Raw genomic sequence first — 15,155 nt, forward strand, 5'->3', positions numbered from 1 at the left:
TAAGCCAAGGTGTTTATTTTGCAGTAAAAATGAAGTTCTGGAATGTTAGTCACAAAATTCAAACAAATTACCAAAGAATTAAATATTGTACAAAGTTAACTGAAAAAGGTTCATTTCCCTTAGGTAACATTCTTACAAACAAAAAGTCAAAAATCTTGATCATATGGAAAACTAATATTAGGGACCTTGCTTTTTTAATCAGTTGCCTTATATAAAAGATATCACCTTGGTTCAGATATGGCTACTGTAGCTGAATCCAACTGCTTCCATTCGTGCATATTCATTTCTCCTTAATTGCCTTCTAGCATGAATGGAAGGAACTTCTTTTATTCAGAATTGTGTATCAACTTGAAAAATTTTTTTTTAGTTTGTAAAGCATTAGGAAGTGCTTAAATATGCTTAGAGTCCTTTTAAAGAAAATTAATTTGATTTGTACTAGACAGAAAGAATGTTTGCTTTCCTTCTAAGTAAAAAACTAACTTCACTCTATACAGAAGTCTCTCTCCATTTCATCTCCCTCCAACCACAAGGATGGGTAAATGACCCAGGCTTTACACTAGTCATAATAGTGACTCACTCTGTAATGAGCATGTGACACAATAAGGACCTATGGTCAGTCTTGGGAATTTTGCTGGAACCTTTGAAAAGAGACTCACTTTCAGTTGGGGTAGGAAACTATGAAGCTATATCCATGGGAAGCAGAGCTAACAGAGAGAAAAAAATATCAAACATCATGCCTTTCCCTGGATTTCTCAGTTATGTGAACCCATAAAATTCATTTTTAACTCCCATAAGCCATTCTGTCACTTGCAGCAAGAGTCCCAAACTGTTTTTCAGAAAACTAGATCTGCGAGATGTGAATAGGTATTTCATGCAAAAAGGATTCATGCAAAAACGATTGTAAGGTCAATTTTAGAAACTGATTATAGACAATTTAAGATGAGGACTTCTCAAACCCTTTAATAATACAATATTCATTGAGAATCTCCAAGAGGGCAACTTAGCATGCATAATATTCTCAACTGATTCGACTTTGATCCCCTTCTCTTAGAAACATGTGTAAAAGGTAATTGCCAGCAAAGCCTCTGGACTTTACACAAAAGAAAGAACGGGTTTCCTCTTCCAACTTGGTAAGGATCGTCACTCTTGGGATTAGAAATAACTAATGTTATAACCAATGCAGTGACCACATTTGGCTCAGGATGTGGGCTTCTCTAAGACAGGAAGCTGGACAAGATAATCAAGGTCCTTTTCAAGCAAGTAATTGTGCCTGCATTTCTCCTGGATCCTCAAGTTACTTAACATATCTGAGTCTTGATTCCTGTGGCATTAAAATGGTGAAAATCATCCACTTCATTGATTTGGAATACGAAATGATATATATGTAAAATGGCTGTTACATGGTCAGAACTCAATGAATATGAGTTTTCTTTCCCCTAATTTTTCTGTTTTTTGTTTTTATTTGCCTTTCTTCTTCTAAATTTTGTCATTTACTATATGAAGTATTACCCAATTGTCTTCTTTTACCCAAGTGTCCTAAAATTTCAACAATGGAATGGTATAATTTTACATATGACAAAATTAAAATGAAGAATCAGGATTTTTTTTAACCTAAAAAAAAAAGTTTGCCACAGTTCTTCAAATGTTTTTATTGGACTTAAAATTCATTTAAGGGATATAGAGATATACAACTAGTCTGATCAGCTACTAATATATTTTGGCATCCCTTTATTTTTGTACCTAAGAGCCAGTTCACTTTTTCTCCATGCTCAATACTTAGCTTTGGTAAAATTTTTCCATGTTCTTCATCTGTAACTGAAGCATCAGTGTTTCCACCCTGCTTGGTATAAGTTGCTCTTTTAGTTTTCCTCCTGTGAGTATGTTTTGTAGGACTCTTCTGTTTTTTCTCAACTTCACTGCTCATATCCCACAACATAATCTTTCCATCATTCCCTCCAGTAAGCAGCAAATAGGATTCTGGCAGAAAGCAGACTTGGGATACCCCCGAAGCATGGCCCCTAAATCCCAGTTCCTGTTCACACTTGACTCCCATCACCCTAAAAATTCGAACCTTACCATCCTCTGCACCACAACTAAAAATATTGCCACATGATGCCACAGAGACAGAGTGGGCTAGAGCAGGGTTTAAGAGCTGACCAGGAGATTGTGGGCTTTCTAACTCTTTTGTTTCATCCTCCTGTAAGTTTGTAATCCAGAGTGGCCGGGCTTTCTGAAGGTTCCACAGCATCACCTTGAAATAAGATCCAAAAGTTACAGTGAATACAGATTTCTAGCCATTTTGTTCAACTATCATGGTTATTCAACTTTTAATAAAGCCATCAAAGTAGTCTGAGAATGATTAATAGGAGACATTCTGAGCAATATTAAAAAAAAAAAATTAGCCACTACCAACCACAACATGCCGGTAGAATGCTACTCTGGGCGAAAACTAGAAGGCCAATGAGAAGTCAGGTAGAATTTACAAAAAAAGATACTAAATAAATTTTGATTAGCGAACTCTGTTAAAGTGTAACCCAAATTTTTAAGCAGCTGCCACTTTAAGTCATCTAACCTTGTCTCTTCAAGTACAACTGAAGATTATGAAATTTATTAATTTTAGTCTACGTTGATTACCAGAAAAAAGACCTAATTAACTAAGTAAGCTAAATCTAGAACATCAATGAAATAATTTCAGTCTGTAATCTTTCCTTTCCTTTCCCATTACTCAAACAACTCGTTCTAGGAGCTAGCTTGAGTCCCGGTCCCTCCAAGGTTTCCCTAACTATTCCAGTCTATTCCTTTTTCCCATGTCTAATTCCTACAGTAAAGAATAATTAGCCCATTCTATTAATTGGCATATAGACCGACCTTGTCAGTTTCTTGAGATTTAATTCATTCTAGCATAACTCCTTGAAAAGAACAGGTCAGTTGCTGAACTGGACACCTGGTATTATATTTGGCTTTTTGTTGTTGTTCCCCTACCATGCTTTTCGATCTACTAATTAATTTAAAGTGAAGTGGTAAATAAAACTGTTTACAACAAAACAATAAGCTTTGTGAAAGGAATTTACACTATCATCTAGTGACACTCTCTTCCCATCAAAACCAATTTAAAAAGAAAAATACTGATACTTTGAAAGATAATAGCTTTATTTTACCACGTAGTACTATTCCTGAATTAAGACTCACAATTTAAAATGGACAACAGGATAAGAATGACCTTGTTTAGAGTGTCTAAAGCATTTATCTGAATTAACAGGATTACTATTACTGATACTGTTAAGGATTTGGTTTTCTCTTCAAGGTAACTTCCTCTTCACAATATGATTATTCTCATTAGACTTTTTTCAAAAGAAATGACATCTAATAACACTTATATTCTGCTTCCGCAAGGGAAAGCACTGAATTCCTTTTGGCTTGGATTTATAGCATTTTACTAAGTGGTTAGCAATCACTACTTGGGTGAAGCCAAAACACTAACAAATTGAAATAGACTAAAGAAAAATAAAGAAATATCAGAAAATGTAACACAAATGAGTACTGAAACTAGATATGAAGATAGTCTACTAAAAAACTGAACACAAGGAAAATGGACATTTCAGAATCTGATAGGTTAACAGTATTGGCAGCTAATCCAGATCTCGCTCTACAGACCCTGTATTTTCTGGATTATATTTTCTGTCTACTAAGATATTCACATACACTGCATCCAAAGCATTTTCATCAGCTTAAACATTTTTGTATTTGACTTAAATCATTTAAATGTGTTAATAGCCCCCAGATTCTACTAATTCCTGAATCACTTCTAAGTATTGAGGATTCCCAGGTTGTTCCTGCCTGGACATTCTCCTTATACTTGTTTATTCTTCCTAATCACCAAAGACTCCAAGGTATTTCAGACTCAATTTCTCAACTACCCATTCAAGCAGTACTACTTTAAGCAGGAGAGCTAGATACTGAAGGAAAAGAATGCAAGGGTTTAGGATTTATGGTCTTGTCAAAGGGAGAGAAAACAGACAATTAGCAAATGTTCAGAAGTGAACATGATTGTATTCAAGTGACCCTGCTCAAAAATCACACAATTTTTCTTTCTACATAAAAAACTCATTTTCAAATTAAAGATCCTCTTTTAAAAATGCAAGACTCCCCCCTCCTTCATCCTAAATCCTTAGAAGTGTTGGTATTAGAGATCTTATTTTCAAATATGGAAATTGGAAAAAAAAAATCAAGGTGTATGCTACAGAAATACATGGTTTTAAATTTCCAAAGGTCCTTATGAAAAAAAAAAAAACTATAATTGAGTGGTGTGTAGACAGGTATTTATTTAACGGTATTTATTATAGCTTATACACATACTATAAATATTATTTTGTACTTATTTAATTAAAAAAATGAGCATATCAGTGTCTTAATAAATCATACTTTGTTCTTTAAGTCCCTTTCTCTTTGAATGAGCTTTGCCTAAATATTAAAACCTATCAAAAATCAAAGTATATGATTTTATAATTTATATAATAACAAAGATGGGTGTGTTGAACATGGGAATAATTCAATTCCTGCCTTGAGATAAAATGTATTTGCTCAGGGAGAAATACCCCTCAAAATTATCCTGGTAAAAATTCTCCATTTTTATGCCTACATTCTTGGGCTTCCCCTTAGGCTGACTATCCTTAAATTGCAGACTAACACTGGATAACCAAGTTTTAAGAGGTACATATTATAGAAGAAATTATAAAGTTTCAACTTTGGTTAAGAATGGAATCTCTTTTTTTAAAAAATTTTTAAACTGTATCAAAAAATTAAAACAAACAACCCCCCCCCCACAACTTTCAAACAAAACAAAGGATTAAGAAAAACAAATAACCTAAAATAATTACTTTGCATCCAACATGCTCCTACCATACCCCAAGAAAATTAACAAACCATAATCAAAGGCATAAGAAAAACCAAATAACCTAAAGTAACTATATTGAAGCTAAATTTTTAATGCAATAGTTTTTTAACTTTATCAAAAATTAAAAAAAACCAATTCAAACAAAATAAAGGAATAAAAAAAAATAACCTTAAATAACTGTATTGCTTCCAACATGTCTCTACCATAACCCAAGAAAATTAACAAACCCTAACAAAACAAAGGAATAAGAAAAACAAATAACCTAAAATAACTACATTGCTTCCAACATGATCCTACCATACCCAGGAAAGTCTGCAAACCGTAATTATTCCTGAGCATTCCCATAACATTGAGATTACCTTGAATAGTTTATCTGTTCTTACTAGACTATTGTTCCCCCTTCACTAGTTGCTATCTATCTCTAGGTTCCCTACATTCTACAATATAAAATATTTAGTTTACATTTTTCACAGAGTTCACATTAGTGGTACCATACAATATCTCTCTTTTTTGTGTCTGGCTTGGCTTATTTCATTGAGCATTATGTCTTCAAGGTTCAGGATGAAATCTCTTACATAGTTGTGCTGTATTAGCCACTGTTGTTATATCACAACCCAGCACAGACGGTAATCTACAGTGAACTTTTAGCAATTTTTGGCAGTCGAATTGACTATGCAATTATCTAAGGTTTCCTTTCACAAAATATTAATTTCCTAGACTGTTCTCTACCTGTATGTCACTAAAACCTCTGGCTAGAACTGAAGGCAAAATAGTAAATTCTGGGTACCTACTTATCTAATCTGAAGAGTACAGGTCACTCTTTGCATACCTAATTGCCAGTGCCATGCCTAGTGGTTAATTAATGAACCAGTGATTGAAAAACTGGTACAGGTGAAGAATAAATGATTAGTCAAAGATAAACTGTATAATCTGCTTACTTAAAATAGATAACCACCTGGTTTAATAGGTTTTTCTGCATAACCATGTAGGCAGATACCACCACTAGGGTGGACAATGTAGGTTTATAAAGGGCTTGGTCAAGACCCAGGAGTAGAAAAGGAGTTTAGAGTTATAGGGTTACTGTGTCCTGTACTGTAGAAAGATTCTCAATAGAGGCTCTATAGACATTTTTGGTTGGACAATTCTTTATTGTTTGGGGATGCTGTCCCAACACTGCAGGATGTTTAGTCCACTAAACATCTATTGAGTCCACTGACTGTGCCTACTGGCAGCTTGGGGGGTGGGGGGTGGTGCAATCATTATGACAACAAAAATCAGGCCCATTGATTTCTATTACGTGGGAGGTGGGGAAGGGCTGGTAAAGATCATTGGCCAAGAAGATGAAAAGAAGGGTCTTGGAAGATTCTGCAAATAACTGAAAATGCAGATTAAATGGCTAGAACAGTATATACAGGTCATTAATAAAACAATGGTTCTCCTTCTAGAAGTCACCTATTCCCAAACCAAGAACGTCTTCTACCACATTCTGATGATATTCTGCTTGAATACCTCTGGTGTCACAGAAGAAAAAACAGGCTTTAGAGCCAGAGCAACTGAGGTGTGAATCCCAGTTTAGGCAGCTGTGTGGATACTTAATTTGAATCTGTTTCCTCATTTGTTAAAAGGGAATAACTATCCAGCAGGGTGTGATTAGAATTAAAACTAATAAAACTAATATATTTAAAGCACTGGCAAGTACTAGGTGCTCTGCAAGTAAGAGTAATGTTATTCCAACCCCAGTGAGAACAGATTTACTCTCAAGAGGAAGAATATCCCGCTACGGAGAAGTTCAAGCTCTTTGAAAGCTTTCTTTTATTAAACCAACATCTACTTCCCTGTGATGTCTGCTATTTAGAACAGCATAATCCATTTTTCCCCTCAAGAAAATCAAGAATTAAACACTCCACCTAACGAGGTTTCTAGATACATTTACACTCCTGATGGCCTTCCTCTGGATTTAGGTTAATTTGTTGAAGCTACTTTCAAAACTCAGCATTGAATACAATGCTTTGATCTTCGTCACCAAGACACAAAATTTAATTAATGCATCCCAGAATTTTAATGTCAAACAACAGACTCAGCCCCTCCAACTTTTTTTAAAAACAACACAGAGTATGTAGAGAATGGGTAGTAACCTTTTGCCTTCAGCACTCCCCTCTGTTATTTCAGAATTAATATTTGAATTCTCGGGTTTCAGGAATATCTTAAAGCACAGAGAAAGACAACTTAAAGATTAATGATTACTTTGTGAATAAAATCTATTAGGCTTTGTCAGGCTAGCATTAAATGTGCAGTAGAATTAAAGCTTATGGTTCATAAATGGATGTTAGTAGAGGACAGAAAGTGCAAATATACATTTAGCTCAATCAATATGATTCTGTTAGCAAATCCCATTTAGCAAGTACTCTCTGCAAAGCATCACCTGCATATCCAGTCCACATGACACCAGGCTCTGAGGCCTTTGAGGCCGAAAAGCCACAGAAGAACAGATATTGGAATGTCTCTTCAGGGATCTGCTAACTTTCTTATTTTCCAAGTCTAGGATTTTGATTGCCCCAGAGTCATCAGCAGAAGCCAGCAGGTTTTCTGTTTCATTCAATGAAAGACAATTGATTTCTTCTTCATTCACATGAAAATGATCCAGGGAATCTTTGAGTGACCTGACATCCAGAATGCTAACGTTTTCTCCATGTGAGGCATAGAGCTTGTTGGGGCAGGTAGGGGAGAATAAGACACTCGTAACATCATCAGCTCCCTGGAATCGCATGTGTCCTACTGGAGTCCCATCTTCACCCCAAGTCATGAGATCTCCACCCTCTGCTCCAGAAGCGACTAACCCTTCTTTACTTGCATTCAAGCAGAGAACTGAAGATTGTCCACCAGTCCACTTGACTGCCATAATGGCCCAGAAGACTCTGTGAAGGGGGGGAAAACCATAATTGCAGGTTTCATACAAGGATTTAACAGTAATGCAATAAGAAATATTTACTACTAATATTCAATATTTAATTTAATGAAAAGACATTTTAAAATCTCACATAATAGTGCCTGGCACATTATTACTTTTCCTAGTTTTATTAGTCTAGTCAAAGTGACATATACACTACACCATTGATTTTTAAATTGTGGTCCCCAGACTAACAGTATCTGCATCAAACCTGGGAACTTGTTAGAAATTCAAATTGTCGGACCCCACCCTAGACTTACTGAATTAGAAGCTGGAGGTGGGGCCCAGCAATGTGTCTAACAAGCCCTCCAGGTGATTCTAATGCATGCTAAACTTTGAGAACATGTATTATACCAATAATCATCTGGGAAACTGGTTAAAAATGCAGACCCTTGGGTCTTACAAAACAAAACTATTTGATGTTCACACATACTATATAAATGCATATATATATATATATATATAATGTATCCATATATATCACACATACATATAGTGTTTTGTTTTGTTTTAATGGAGGGAAAAGATATACATTAAATATACAGGATGTTAACTGTCACTGGGAAAGTAAACGTGACAGGGATAGTGGTCAAAGGAAAGTCAAATAATTATTTTTTAATTAACTTCTGACATTAATGGCTTTTATTTCAAAAAGGCAAACAAAATTAGACAAAGGAGTTGCAGTATATTGGCAGTCGCGTCAGTGAACCAATATGGAAGCTTGGGGAAAACCCACAGGTGGGGGAAAGAGAAGAAAGAATTCTGACAGTCTGAACACCAGATTTCTCTGACAAACATAGCACATTCTCACGTAAAAGAGAGACTTGTTCAAGGAGATACTAGGTCAAAAGTGCCAACTGTGTGTCACTAAAAAAAGCTCTTTCCCTTTAAAAAAAAAAAAAAAAAAAAAAGGCAGCCCCTTTGGTCTTACCACCAGAGACTAATTCAGTAGGTCATCTAATTACTCTCAAAACAATCTTTCTGATTGGTATATTCCACTTTACAGATAATAAAACTGAGTCTTAGAAAGGTCAGAAAGGTTAAATAATTTGCACAAGATCAGTTGCTCCTTGGGATTTGGATGGGATACAATATAAAAGGATCCCAAACTTTTAAATAATGAGCATCCTTTTCTAATAACTCAGCTAGACAACAGGCTTACTTATTAGTATTCTTTGAAAATACAGAAATTACTAAAAGCTACTAACAATTCATTACTGTCTTTAAATGTACTCATATAATTTTTACCACACTATCATCTACCTGCACAGTCATGCTTATGTGCAAAAGTTAGATTCCTGGTCCCCTACACATCCAGATCCATAATCTGGGGCTCACCAAATAATACTACCCTGTCCTAACTGCCTGTTTAGCAAGGAAAAAAAGGAAACTGGGGCAATTTATACAATTCTAATGATCAGGTGAAAGGAAGCAAGTCTATCCAGACAAATTTAATTTTTCATTTCACAAGCCAAGGGAGAATTTATTGAGTGAAAAGCTGCCATAGTTGCTTAATTATTTTCAATTAATTAAGATACTGTGAATTTAGTCCAATGGTAGAGAGATGAATTTCCTAATATTTTCTGAAAAAATCATTTAAAATAATCTGACAATAGGCCTAAAGTTTCCATTCCAAACACAAAGCTCCTTATTTCCTCCCACTTCTAGTCACACACAAGGAATTTCTATCATTAGACTGCAAAACATCACTAATCTAATCTTTCAGTAATCAATGTAACAGAAACATGGTCACAAAATCAGATAAAGCAATTTTCATAAAGACAACAAAATGGGAAAAAGAAAAATATACATTTTTTTAAATGCCAGCAGAAGCACTCAATTAGCATACAGAAGAAACTAATAAATAGAGACTGAAGCAAATAAAATTTAAAGGAGAGGCTTGAGGAGGAAATGACTCAGAGGGAGGTAAGACAGGGAACCCTAGTGGTTTGATTTTTGCTGACAAGTACTGAAACAGTAGTTAAATAATTTTATGTCCTAACAAAGACTCTTGCCAAACTCTCCAGATTAACCAAGAAAAAAAGGACACTTAACACAATTAAAAATGAAAGGCATCTAGTGCATATAATAAATGCAAAAGTTTTGTTTAGAGCAGTTATCATCTGAAGTATCTAGTGCATTAATTATTTTTTGCAAGATACTAAATATTTAATATGTGGGAAACCCTTTTGCATGGTCCTTGGGCTTACAATGTGCATTGAACAGTTTCGTATAGAATCCAAAATGGACACCAATAACTAGTCTTTGAAATATGCATGTACTTTGTATTTTCTATATTTGGAACTTTGCATGTACTTGTTTTGATCCATAAAAAATTTATATTTACTATCTGACTGAAATTAAATAGGAGCTCAAATGAGAAAAACAGATATTACTGAGACTTAAAACTGTCATCTGGATATCCCTTTTTAGGTTTTAGTGTATTGGAATAACTAGAAGGAAATACCTGAAACTGTCAGACTGCAACCCAGTAGCCTTGATTCTTGAAGACGATTATGTAACTATGTAGCTTACATGGTGTAATGCTGTGATTGGGAAAACCTTGTGGCTCACACTCTCTTTAACCAGTGTATGGATGGATGAGTAGAAAAATGGGGACAATAACTAAATGAAAGATAGGGTGGGATAGCAGGGTGGTGGTGAAATGATTTGGGTGTTCTTTTTTACTTTTATTTTTTATTCTTATTTTTATTCTTTTTGGTGTAAGGAAAATGTTCAAAAATTGACTGGGGTGATGAATGCACAAATATATGATGGTACAGTTGATTGTACACCATGGATGACTGCATGGCATGCAAATATACCTCAATAAAACTGAATAAAAAAAAAACTGTCATCTGGAAAAAAAAAAGAAAAAGAAATCGTCATCTGTGATGACTAGTGACCTACTATATGGTGACAATACCTTATCTTAAAACATGAAATCTGAATTAACTATTGAAAAGGACGTTTAAGTTAAAAATAATTTTGTTTAACCCTGTTATGAATCTTTTTGGTGTTGATCACTTATTTCCTAAATTGCCATTTTAATTTTTCTATGATGAATCAACTTTCAAGTTTGAAAGACTGCACTTTACAACTTTAGGATTTGCTGAGTTTTGTGTGCATACAGATTTTGGATCCCTACCAGGAATTTAGGTTTTCTCTAAGACAAGAATGAGGCAGGGTTTCTGGTACCTCTATCCCTCCACCATAGCTCTACCAATGGGAGATCTAAGTAAATGTTGAGTGGCAAAATCTAATTCCTTGGAAAAGATCAGCTCAATTTTAAAGGTACATTTGGTTACCCCGATGTGTGAAGAGTTAGACAATAAGTGAGTTTTTTACTACTTTAAGCATACTACAGTTCCTATAAATTTTTCCATAATGCAGCCAGTAGTAACTATGGCTCTGTTCATCTCACAAGACCCTAAAACAGTCCTACCTAAACTCTGTGCACCAGAGTAAAAAACAAATTAAATTGTTAATCTCTAAATCACATGGCTAATATTCACTGACCACCTAGCTAGTCAGAAAAATAAAATAGAGACCTATTATGGGGAATGTTAAGGAAAATAAAACTGGGAAGGCCCCAGAAATCCATACACTTCTGTGAGGCTGTTAATTTTAGTCAATCAACATTTTTCATGCAGAATACTGATCAATAGTTTAACCAGAGCCTTCAAAATCACTTGTTTACTAAGTCTACAAAATTAAAATTATTTCTTATTATTTGAAACACACCCAAAGACTACCAACAGAAAGTGCTGAACAATTAAACTGCTGTGATAGAAGGGTAGTGAGAAAAAATGTAATTCTGTCTAGGTTAAATCAGCAATCTTTCAGAAATGAGGTGTCAAGCCACTGCTTCTTGATTTTCTAATACTGGGACTGGAGAATCTACCAGAAATAGCTCAGTGCCACCATCTCCACATTCAGGTATCAAGTCAACAAGGTTTTTTCTTCATATGTAGATACCTTAAAGGAGGGTCAAGCACAGCAATTAATCATACCCTATTGTGAATGAGATTTAATTAGATAATAGATCTCTTCCAACACCAACTGAGATCATAAAGTGGGTGGAAGAGGAGGGTGGGGGTAATTTGGAGCATTTTTAGAAAGGGTGGGGCACTAATGCTGGCAGTTCTGACAAGCCAAAGAGCAGAATAAGGGTACTGAACATGGGAGAGGAAGCATGGTGGGGTGATTGTGGAGCAGGTGAAAGATTTGTAGAAAGAAAAGGAGTGAAAAAGGCAACTTTTCTGACTTTGAAATTCTACCTGGGTCACTTGAGGAGCAGTCTACCACTAAAAGTCACTTCAATGACTGGACTAGATTAGTACCAGAATTATCTCATCAGATCCTTCAAAGGCTTTACTTCACCTATACTATAACAGATAGGAAAAAGGCCAAAGTCCTTAATGAATGAAACTCCCTAGTTTGAGGTACACTACTATTCAAGGAATCAAATCTGAGAGACAGTCACCATCACTATAATCAATATAGCTCAAATTTTCTTAACATACTTGGATATTACAAGGTTGGTTTTGATGTGGAGAAGCTGGATAGTAACCAAAATGACTTAAGAACCGTGGCATGGAACTTAATAACGATGAAAAGAATTTGGGTTACTGAGCTAGGAGAAAAAGACGTTTGGGAAGCAGGGAACAGCAAGTTACAATCAAACACTGCATATCTGAAAGTAAGGAAGAAGGTAGTTGCTGCTCTTTTGTTTTAGCTAGGGAACAAGAAATGTTATGCACAGCAGGGGAGCTCCAGGAAAGATTTCTTACGTAAAGGTTGCAAGACATTGAAGTTGCTTACTAAGGGAGTCATAGTATTACAATCACTTACATTACAGGGTTGTTTTGAAAATTACATAAAAACCCACGAAAAGGATCTATTATAGTGCCTGGCTCACATTGTGGCTCAAACGATGGTTATTATTCTCTTACTAAGCATTCTCGAAAGGTGTCCAAAAATCTTTTGGGCCCCCTAGGAAAAGGTAGCAGGACCAAATATTGCCTAAATTCTTTCCCTTCCAAGAAGTCACTATAATTGTAACCTCCACATTATTCTCCCTATTGGAATGTTTAATTGAATGAAAATAGCTTACCTTAACACACCTAGTAAGCAGTGGATCTGGGAAAGACAACACTTTGTCCAAAGTAAGTGGCACTTAAACGGCACTTGATGGTTTGCAAGACACAGTGGGGGGCCGGGGGAAGTACAGATGCGGCGACCATGTTTTCCAAATATACGCAGGAACACACGTTCTGATAAGTACCAGTACTTAGGGACACGAAAGGATCTGGCCAGGAAAAGACGACCTTGGCTGCAGAAAGTAAAGAAAGAGGCTCCAACTCAAGCCGAAAGTAACTGAGCCAGGACTTGGCCAGCAAGAAGAGAAGTTTCGTGCTTTAGGTCGGAGTCTAAAGCAGGGACCTGACAAAGGACCTAAACCTCATAGGAGAAGGAGCCCAGGAGAGCCATCACAGGGCCATTATATTAAAAAGGAAACGACACTGGAGAGCAGCCACGAACCTACGAGCACCAGCCTCATACCTGCTCTTCCCGCTCCCCTCCTCGGCGTCTCGTGATGACCTCACCCTCTAATGCCCAATCCCAACAAGCGTAGGGCGCAAGGCGCCTCAGCCAAACAGTCACATCCGGGGCCGAGAGGAACCGCGAGCGAGCTGGGCGTGCGCCCTTGCTTCGTGCCCTCAACAGGCATGGCGGAGCTACGGGCGCGCCGCGGGGAGGCCACGCGAGTCGGGCGGTTCCGGCCGCAGCGCTGAGCCGCGGGAACAGGGGAGGGGCGGGGGACGCCCGCGCGGCCGGCGCGTTTGCCCTCAGTGAGGCGGGGCGCGCGTCGGACGCCCCGGGCCAGGGGCGGGAGTGGTGGAGGAGCCGGGCAGTTGACTGTGAAGGGTTGGTGAGCGAGCTGCTCCGGTCTCTAGGCGAGGCTTGGCCTCCTGAGGAGAGACGGGGGGAAGCGGCGGCGACGGCGGCCCTCGGGCCGGCTGGTGAGGCGATGGCGGCGCCGGCCTCAGGGGCTGGGGCAGTCTCGGGCGCTGCTGGCTGTAGCGGTGGCGGCGCAGGCGCGGGCGCGGGCTCCGGCGCGAGCTGCGGGTCCTCGGGGGTCGGGGGGCGGCTACCCAGCCGGGTGCTGGAGTTGGTGTTCTCCTACCTGGAGCTGTCCGAGCTGCGGAGCTGCGCCCTGGTGTGCAAGCACTGGTACCGCTGCCTGCACGGCGATGAGAACAGCGAGGTGTGGCGGAGCCTGTGCGCCCGCAGCCTGGCCGAAGAGGCTCTGCGCACGGACATCCTCTGCAATCTGCCCAGCTACAAGGCCAAGGTGAGAGCACCCCGGGCCACGCCACTGTCCCCAGTCCTGCTTCTCGGCGCCGCTCTCAGTGTTTCTTATCTAAGCTTCTGAGTCGAACGCCTTGCCTCACCATCCCACCTTTCCACGGCTACAGTCCATACCTTAGTTCACCTCTCCTCTGCTCCCTCCATGAAGATCCTCTTCTCTTTGGATCGCTGTTAAGTTCTGCTGTTTAACCCACCCCACTTCCGTGATCCACTTTTTAAAGGACCAGATGGTTTCCGTCAGTCATACTTTGGAATCTTTCCACTTAAAGACAGCCACCCCCATTGTTGTGCCTTTTAATACGTGTATCGTTTTCCTCCCTGCTCTCCAAATAGACTCTATTAGATCATCTCGATTGCCTTGTTTCCTCCCTTAGTATCATGGACTTAGTTTCTAAGATCTCTGCTTTCACCCATCTTTCACCTTATCCTTTGCAAACTGACTCATAACCGTTTTTTCTTTATTTTACCCCAAGTTCTCTTTAATTCCCTCCACAATGTTGTAGACTTAAAAGTGATTGTGTTCCTAGGCATTCGCAGAACATCCTTTCACCGGCACCACGTAACGTCAGAATTCTTCTTTGTCCCACTATTATTGGCTACTTCCTTGCCAACTTTTTTTTTTAATGCAGTTTTATTGAGGTATATTCACACACCATGCAAATCACTGGCTCATAGTATCATCACATAGTTGTTCATACAACCTGTGATCAATTTTAGAACATTTTTATTACTCCAGAAAAGAAATAAAAATAAAAGGAAACCCAAATCCTCCCATACTTCTTATCCACCCCCCCCTCCATTATTGACCCACAGTTTTGGTGAGGCCCATTAGTTAATGTTCATGAAAGAGTATTAAAATATTCCAGTTGACTATACTCCATAGTTTGCAAAAGGTGTATTTTCCCCATCTATCATTAACTCCTGTAACAGTGTCATACA

At 38.0% G+C, this 15,155-nt stretch overlaps 2 protein-coding genes across 3 annotated transcripts in view; one reads left to right on the plus strand and one right to left on the minus strand.

The window, feature by feature from the left end:
- On the minus strand, positions 1–13,820 carry WDR53 (WD repeat domain 53). 2 transcript variants are annotated; one of them, XM_037837668.1, is made up of 3 exons: positions 13,407–13,820; positions 7,317–7,809; positions 1–2,251 (listed from the first exon to the last, which is right to left on the minus strand). In XM_037837668.1, exons 2-3 carry the CDS (start codon positions 7,791–7,793, stop codon positions 1,658–1,660), a joined length of 1,071 nt encoding a protein of 356 aa, XP_037693596.1. In that variant the 5' UTR covers positions 7,794–7,809; positions 13,407–13,820; the 3' UTR covers positions 1–1,657. The 2 variants fall into 2 exon arrangements, with proteins under 2 accessions (XP_037693596.1, XP_037693605.1); XM_037837677.1 differs by lacking the exon at positions 13,407–13,820 and adding an exon at positions 12,958–13,398.
- Positions 13,693–15,155, plus strand: part of FBXO45 (F-box protein 45) — a 14,517-nt gene continuing 13,054 nt past the window's right edge. The window contains exon 1 of the mRNA XM_037837690.1: positions 13,693–14,199. Coding sequence (XP_037693618.1) covers positions 13,876–14,199 — 324 coding nt within the window. The 5' untranslated portion in view covers positions 13,693–13,875. The remainder of the gene's footprint in view (positions 14,200–15,155) is intronic.

The sequence above is a fragment of the Choloepus didactylus genome, chromosome 1, assembly GCF_015220235.1.
Source record: "Choloepus didactylus isolate mChoDid1 chromosome 1, mChoDid1.pri, whole genome shotgun sequence".
NCBI classification, from domain to species: domain Eukaryota; kingdom Metazoa; phylum Chordata; class Mammalia; order Pilosa; family Megalonychidae; genus Choloepus; species Choloepus didactylus.